This window comes from Papaver somniferum, chromosome 7, assembly GCF_003573695.1.
Source record: "Papaver somniferum cultivar HN1 chromosome 7, ASM357369v1, whole genome shotgun sequence".
NCBI classification, from domain to species: domain Eukaryota; kingdom Viridiplantae; phylum Streptophyta; class Magnoliopsida; order Ranunculales; family Papaveraceae; genus Papaver; species Papaver somniferum.
In genome coordinates this window covers 263,753,267-263,760,816 of record NC_039364.1, presented here as the reverse complement: position 1 = coordinate 263,760,816, position 7,550 = coordinate 263,753,267, and the positions used below count along the sequence as shown (strand labels likewise).

The window sequence follows — 7,550 nt, the reverse complement described above, 5'->3', positions numbered from 1 at the left end:
CACCCCTCTTGAACTTACTAAGAAGCTTGCTTGGTTTAATTCCCTAGCTTGTTCTTACTTGTTCGAACTCGTGCGGTTTCAACTTGGAAACTTGACAATGCCCAACAAGAGTTTCCGGATCTTTATGGTTATGCCAACCAACATCAAATCTATTCATTCTCCACACGTTATCGATTTCTTTGTTCCTCCAAAATATAATCTTGAATGGGAATCCACACTTCTTTGACTTCGTCTTGTACACCCTAGTCGTATTCTTATCATACACATAACCCTTTCTCTTGTGACTTGCGTTCGGAAAACCATAACACTCGCATACCATTTCGAACCGCGTATCTTTTTGTTGGGTATTTTTCACTAGAACGCACATCTTCTCTTTTGGTTTCTCAACAATCCAATTGATCGCGTCGTTTTTTTCCTCCCATTCCAAATCAGTGTAATGTGCGGAAGTATCGGGACCCCTAATATTGTGAGCTTGAGGCTGATTAGTCATTGGTACCAATGCAACAATCTACAAAACATCAAAAGTTAGTTGATGTAAGTCGGCAGGGTCGACATATAAAACCATACCGACTACAAAATACCCGGCATGGTAGAAAAATTCAAAAGTGTCGACCGAAATATAGTTGGCAGGGTCTACGTATCCACTACAATGCCGGCGTAAGAATTTTCAAATCACGACTCTTGTGTTGCAAAAAACTGGAAGTCGGCAGGGTCAACATATAAAACCTTACCAACTACAAAATACCCGGCACGGTAGAAAAATTCAACAATGCCGACCGATATATAGTCGGCAGGGTCTACGTATCCACACAATGCCGGCGTAACCATTTTCAAATCACGACTCCTGTGTTGCAAAAAAATTGGAAGTCGGCAGGGTTCAAATTTTCTACCTTGCCGACACGGGTACTGCTCATGAAAAGTCGGCATGTTGTTCAAATATAAACCACGTCGGCGCTTAAGGTCGGCATGATCGACGAGCGTCGACCTTTCCGACCCCGGGAAGCAAAAGTGAAAAAAAAATCGACCATTTGCATGGAAAATCACAATCTTCACCACGTAGGTTGTCTACCTGATTACTTGCAGCTCCATTCTCTTCTTTTGGTTCATTGGATTCTACGTTTGGCTCAATATATTCATCACTTCCATAGCCATCTTGAGTTTGAGGAAAATAAAAGTGAGGATCATGCATGTAATCCATTTGATCATGATTTGGTAGGTCATCATACAAGTACTCATCTGTAGGAGGAAAGTTAGAAGACTCCCCCACCTCAAAATCAGGATTAGAATCACTCATATCACAAATTTCTCAAAAATCCTAACTTTTTCACCCCAAAACCTCCTCTACTACTTCATACTCTCAATTATTTCCAAACCCACTCATATAAATCAACTAACTAATTTAATTAATATAATTATTTCAGATTACTTCAACTCCGGTTGGGCATGAAGCTATGAAGGCTTCAACTGATCTTGTCTTAGGGAGACTTAGAAGTTTTCTCAAGGGTACTTCTTGTGGGAGGGACGGATTCAGGGCACAACACTTTTTAGATGCTCTTAGTGGCTCTGCTGCTGCTATTTCGGAAGACCGAATCGCTTCTATCACGGACGTAGTTAACCTGTGGCTTTCTGGTTCTTGTCCTCATGCTTTGGGTGAATTTGTGGATAGTGCTCCCCTCACTCCGTTGGTTAAACCGGGCGGCGGTTTAATACCCATAGCGGTTGGTACTATTTGGATAAGAATGGTTTCCAAATGTGCTGCAACTCATGTAGGCAAGGAAATTAATGCATATATAGGCGACTTTCAATTTGGGGTTGGTGCTAAATATGGAGGGGAAACTATTCTACACGCTTTCAATCGTATGCTTAAAGAGAAAGGAGGCTCGGAAAATTTTTCATGTTGTTAGTGGACTTCTCGAATGCGTTTAACCTCATTGACCGTACGGTTATGCTCTCTGAGGTGCGTTTAATCTCGTTGGGTTGAGTTCTTCTATGCTTCACCTGCTCGCTTATATTATATGGATCATATACTCTCTTCTTATAAAGGAGTACAACAAGGTGATCCTTTAGGGCTTTTGTTGTTTGCTCTTACCCTTCATCCCTTGGCTAACAAGATTGATATGGAGTGTGAGCTTGAACTGCAAGCTTGGTATCTGGATGATGGCACCTTGATAGGTGACATCCCTATGGTAGCCAAATCTTTGAAGATTATCCAAGATGAAGGGGTTGTAAGGGGTTTACGTTTGAACATAGAGAAAACATAATTTTTTTGGCCCACTCCGGATCCGAGAGCTTCGGTTGCAGGTGTTTTCCCTCTTAATATTAGCAGGCTGTCTAAGGGAGTGAAGTTATTGGGTGGCCCGGTCAATCTTGATGCTCAATTCAATAGAGATTTGGTTGTTGGTAGAGTGCGCAAAACTATAGCTCTTATTGATTCCGTAGAAAATCTAGAAGACCCTCAATGTGAACTGCTCTTGTTCAGGAATTGCGCGGGTGTGTCACGGCTTTACTTTGCACTGAGAACCACTAGACCTGAATTCATATCTGAAGCTCAAGATTTATTTGACACTCGACTGGTTCAATTTCTTAGACATATTATTACTGGTGATGGCCCTGGTTACGGTCTTCTCCAGCAAAGGCTTTCTACCTTGCCGTTCAGACATGGAGGTTCGGGGGTATATACGATGCAGGACATTAAGCATTATTGTTTCCTTGCCTCTTGTTTGCAGACCCTTGATTTGCAGTCCACGATTCTTAGACGCACCTGTATTGAAGGTAATAGCCTTTCCCTACAGCAAGCTATAGAATCCTTTAATTCATTGTGTGGGCTTGTTTCTCCCATTTTCTCAAGTAATGTTGCCACCCATTCTATGAACTCTTTGGCAACTATTTATTTTGATGCTATAAATGAGAAGTTGCCACCAAAAATGTTATGACTGAACGTGATTTTGTGCTTTGGCAATGCAACCAAACTAAACATGCTTGAGATTTCCTAATGGTGATTCCTATCTTGGGGCTCAATCAAATTATTGGATCTAGGAAGTTTAGTGCAGTTCTCCGTTACAGACTAGGGATCCCCCTTTTTGAAGCAGATGGTGTTTGTCCCTTTTGCAAGAGGGAAATGGATGTCTTTGGTGATCATGCGCTGCACCGTGCGAATGAAGTTGGACTTAAATTTCGTCATGATTTGGTGCGTGACATTATTGCAGACATGTGTTTTCGTGCAGGGGTTCCGGCTAGGAAGGAAGTTGATTTGGGGTTTCTTGCGAATAATGGCACGGCCCTGAGACCGGCTGATATATTCGTATATAATTAGGATGATGGACGTGACGTGTGTTTCGATGTGACTGGTGTTTCACCTTTCACCGGTGGTGGGGTTCGTTCCTTCGTCTCAGGCTTGGCCATTAAGAACGCCGTTACTCGAAAGAATGCTAAATATTTGGAGAAGTGTACGTCTCAAGGCTATGGTTTTAGAGCGCTTGCTTTCACCACCTTAGGAGAGTTGGTGGATGATGTTATAGACTTTTTGAAACGTCTACGGAATTATATTGCTAGCCATGACCCTAATGTTCGAGTTGGGAATTTCTTTTCCATAGGTTGGGTATAGTTATTCAAAAAGGAGTTGGAACTCAGCTTGTTGCTAGGCTTCCAACTAATTTCTTACCGGTTGCTAATCCTTTAGATCTGTAATTCTCTTTTTATTAAAAGGGAAAAAAATTAGTGTTAATCATTGCAGGGGTAATTTTATCATTTAGAAAATACAAGGATAAGAGGTGGCTTTTTTACTTCATAATGGCCTAACTTTTGTCTCATTAGGTATACCCCAATTAATTTGGGTATTACCCCAATCAAGCCGGGTTCAGAAAGGCATTGATTTTTCTTATTTCATCTCCAGAACTACTTCTGATCGTCAAACTTTTTCCCCGTAAAATTCTTCTAGGAGACCGCTGCGGCTAGTAGTTGAGCTTTTTCTGGGTGAATCAATAATCATTTTTGTTAAGATAATGATCCCAAATTATAATTGTAAATTAAAAAAATATAAAAGGAAACCCAAAACATCACTATAAATAGATCCTAGTTATTGCTCCTCTGACGGAACACAGAACTCTGAAACTTGAACCAGCTGAATTGAATACTCATCTACAGAGAAGGAGAAGAAGAAGAAAATGGCAAGAGTGATCAAAGTATCACAAGATGGGAGTGGAGATTACAAAACAGTACAAGAAGCAGTAGATTGTATTCCTCTTAGGAATGCAGCTAGAATCATCATCCAGATATCACCTGGTATTTACAAACAACCTATTTACATTCCAAAAACCAAAAATTTCATTACTTTTTCTTCATCCCACCCTGAAGATACAATTCTTACTTGCGATAACACTGCTACCAAAATTAACCATCATCAGGTGTGTAATTTTACCTTATTAACAAACCCTTTTCTTGGTTTTTGAATTAGATGTTTGGTTTTGTTGATTTTTGTTGATGTGGGAAATTGAAATTAGGGTTCAAGGTTGATTGGGACTGGAACGTTTGGGTGTGGTAGTGTAATTGTTGAAGGTGAAGATTTCATTGCTGAGAATGTTACCTTTGAGAATAATGCTCCTCAGGTAGTGAAATTTTGTAATTTAGCCAAAATGGATCTCTTTTCTTTTTGTTGTTTTACTGGAAATGTTTGATGGGTTGATTGTGAATTTTGAAATGTTTGTTGTTTTTACAGGGTTCAGGACAAGCTGTAGCTCTTAGAGTAACTGCTGAACGGTGTGCTTTCTACAATTGTAGATTTCTCGGATGGCAGGTATACCTTTTATTTGGTTTTTGTTGGTTTTTGTTTCTGTTATTAGCTATAATTTTTTTTCTCCAATGGAGACATTATCTTGCTTGCAATAGTATCTGCTTAGTATCTTGTTTCAATTATTAGCTGTAATTTATTTGATTTCTTCAATGGTGACATTATCTTGCTTGCCATTGTATCTACTTAGTATCGACTTCTTCAGTCCACCTTATTAATTTATGATGGGTTGGTTCGTCTTGTGGTATACTTGAAAAGGTTTTGAACTTTGTTTCTTGTGCTTCAAACGTTTTCCAAGTGATGCCATTTTTGGGTGTCATAATGAACTAAGATGTTGTAAGGATGTATTTGATGTTTTCGCTTGGCCATAGTTATTGTCTTGATTCTCCTGCCAAGTATATTGGATCGAGATATTATGATCAATTTAGGCGTTGATTAAGCAATTGAGAGCTTTGTTGTTGAGATTAGTAAGTCCGACTTTATGCAGTTTAGGACAATACATCGGGTGTGTTTTTGAAGTCAAGGGAATAACAGATGATAAAGGAACTCTATATTTTCGGTGCTAATAGTTTGGGTTATTGGGTAGGTTTACGGAACATGATTTTTTTTTTCTCTCTTTGTAAGTTTACTCTCTGTCGTATGCTTTTGTGCAGGATACCTTGTATTTACATTATGGAAAACACTATTTGAAAGATTGCTACATTGAAGGAAGTGTAGACTTCATATTTGGCAATAGCACTGCTCTTTTAGAACATTGCCATATTCACTGCAAGGCACAAGGATACATTACAGCGCAGGGTAGGAAATCTGCTGACGAACCCACAGGTTACGTGTTCCTCAGGTATTATTCTTTGATTCCTTCATGGATGTTAGTCTTCCATTTATGATGGACGCATTTATTCTTTCGTTCAACTATGGTTGCATGAAATTGTTCTAGATGCCCACTGTCACCAATTAAAGTTAGAAAATCCTGTCAGATATTTTCTATTAAAGGTTAAAGATGAGTGTTATCAAAAAAATTAATGTTGTTTTGTTTTACCATATATCCAACAGAAGCTCCCTCTCTAAATTTGTAACTTCTCCCATACATTGAAATTTGTTTGTCGCCCTCAAAGGGGTCAACTGTATGTCTAGAGATGATTAGCTCTTGTTTGGATCATTATCCTTTAGACATTGTAAAGTTTTGTTCATCTTCTCCTCTGTTGCTTTTGTGTGTGCGGGTATGTGCTTAAACTCATTATTTCTTGCAATTTATAGACTCTTTCAACTTCTAACGAAAGTAATACCACTGTTGTATATTGCTTTATCACAATCTTCAGGATTACTTTTTACTTTTTAGATAAGTCTTAAAATTTACAGCCATTTGCAGCATTACGTTTGTCATGTTTGAGGATATGGTTTCCATGTTTTATGACCTCTCGGGATGTTGTGTCAGCTAATCTGAGGGCCAACTTAATGATACGGATGTACAATTACGGGCAATGGAGGAAATTCGTATGCATATCTTGGGCGACCATGGGGACCTTTTGGAAGGGTGGTCTTTGCGTACACATATATTGATGATTGTATCAAACATGAAGGCTGGCATAACTGGGGCAAATGTGAAAACGAAAGAAGCGCTTGTTTCTACGAGTACAGGTAATTGTGCTCACCACATTATGACCCTCATTGACCAATAATTACTCTCTTGTTATAGGTGAATTGGTTTTGGCAGTCGCTAATAGTTCAACTTTAAGAAGATTACCTAGTTGTGACCTCACGCGTGACTTCTTGAATATTAGAAAGTTCTGGTTCAGGCTTCTCTGTTTTATAAGAGCCGTCTGACACCCTTTGGTCATCTGTTATCAGGTGAAATCCCAATTAAAGTGCCATAGGCCATTAATTTTAGGCAAGCCTTACCACTAAAGTTGTGGACCTAGAGCACAACCACCTAATATCAACGGAAGACGTAAAAATAATTTGGTGCATGAAACTTCGTGGCTCAGTATGTTGGCATCAACTTCTTGACAAGTTTCAATTTCTAATACATGTGCAGGTGTTTCGGACCTGGTTGTTGCCCCTCTAAGCGGGTTAATTGGGCTCGTGAATTGATGAAAGAAGAGGCGCAACAGTTCCTGATGCATCAATTTGTTGATCCTAGTTGGGAAAAGCCATGGATGGCCCAAAGGATGGGACTGAAGATACCCTATTCTGCATGATCACACTTCTTACCAGGAGCTGCCAAGAAGATGTCTATCTCGACAATGTCGATGGAGTTTTTCAATAATGTCAAATATCAATAAAGTCATAAACTAGTGAAATAAGAAAGACTTAGCTGGTTGTATAAAGCTAATGTCCCAACTGCTTGCAACTCCTACTTTCATGTACTACGCGTTCCCATTATTGTACCGCTAGATAAATCATTTGTATTCAGTCTACTCTGCCTCTGTCTCCCTTCTCTTGACTTTGTTAAGACCTGGAAGTAACCAATTTAGTAAACAAGTTTTGCTAAATTTGGGCATCAGCTAGATTTGCAGGGTAGAACTAAAGTCTGGTATGTCCAAAATACGCCAGTTTCCTATTCTGAATCCGGTTTCCAAAATACAGACTTGCTAAAAGTGATCTTTAGCCTCTCTATATAAAGACTACTAGAGCCAAAGCTAGGCCAATACATATTTTTTTCTACAGTATAAGGAGATTGAGAGCTAGCTTAGCTTAGGATTAAAGAAGAAGCAGAGAAGAGATTCTACGTACTGAAAAGAGGTCATGGCACAAGTATTCCATC

At 39.3% G+C, this 7,550-nt stretch overlaps 1 protein-coding gene across 1 annotated transcript; it reads left to right on the top strand.

The window, feature by feature from the left end:
* Nucleotides 1–3,928: 3,928 nt before the first annotated feature.
* On the top strand, nucleotides 3,929–7,200 carry LOC113293739 (pectinesterase 31-like). Its single transcript, XM_026542277.1, has 6 exons — nucleotides 3,929–4,403; nucleotides 4,500–4,604; nucleotides 4,715–4,792; nucleotides 5,440–5,626; nucleotides 6,250–6,424; nucleotides 6,822–7,200. The coding sequence occupies exons 1-6, from the start codon at nucleotides 4,164–4,166 to the stop codon at nucleotides 6,982–6,984; spliced, it is 948 nt and encodes a 315-aa protein (XP_026398062.1). The 5' UTR covers nucleotides 3,929–4,163; the 3' UTR covers nucleotides 6,985–7,200.
* Nucleotides 7,201–7,550: the final 350 nt, after the last annotated feature.

Bases quoted from the DNA above. Each gene is read 5' to 3' on its own strand.
- LOC113293739 (XM_026542277.1), top strand. From the start codon at position 4,164: ATGGCAAGAGTGATCAAAGTATCACAAGATGGGAGTGGAGATTACAAA. The intron at 4,404-4,499 runs GTGTGTAATTTT...AATTGAAATTAG, and splicing joins CCAAAATTAACCATCATCAG to GGTTCAAGGTTGATTGGGAC. The intron at 4,605-4,714 runs GTAGTGAAATTT...TTGTTTTTACAG, and splicing joins TTGAGAATAATGCTCCTCAG to GGTTCAGGACAAGCTGTAGC.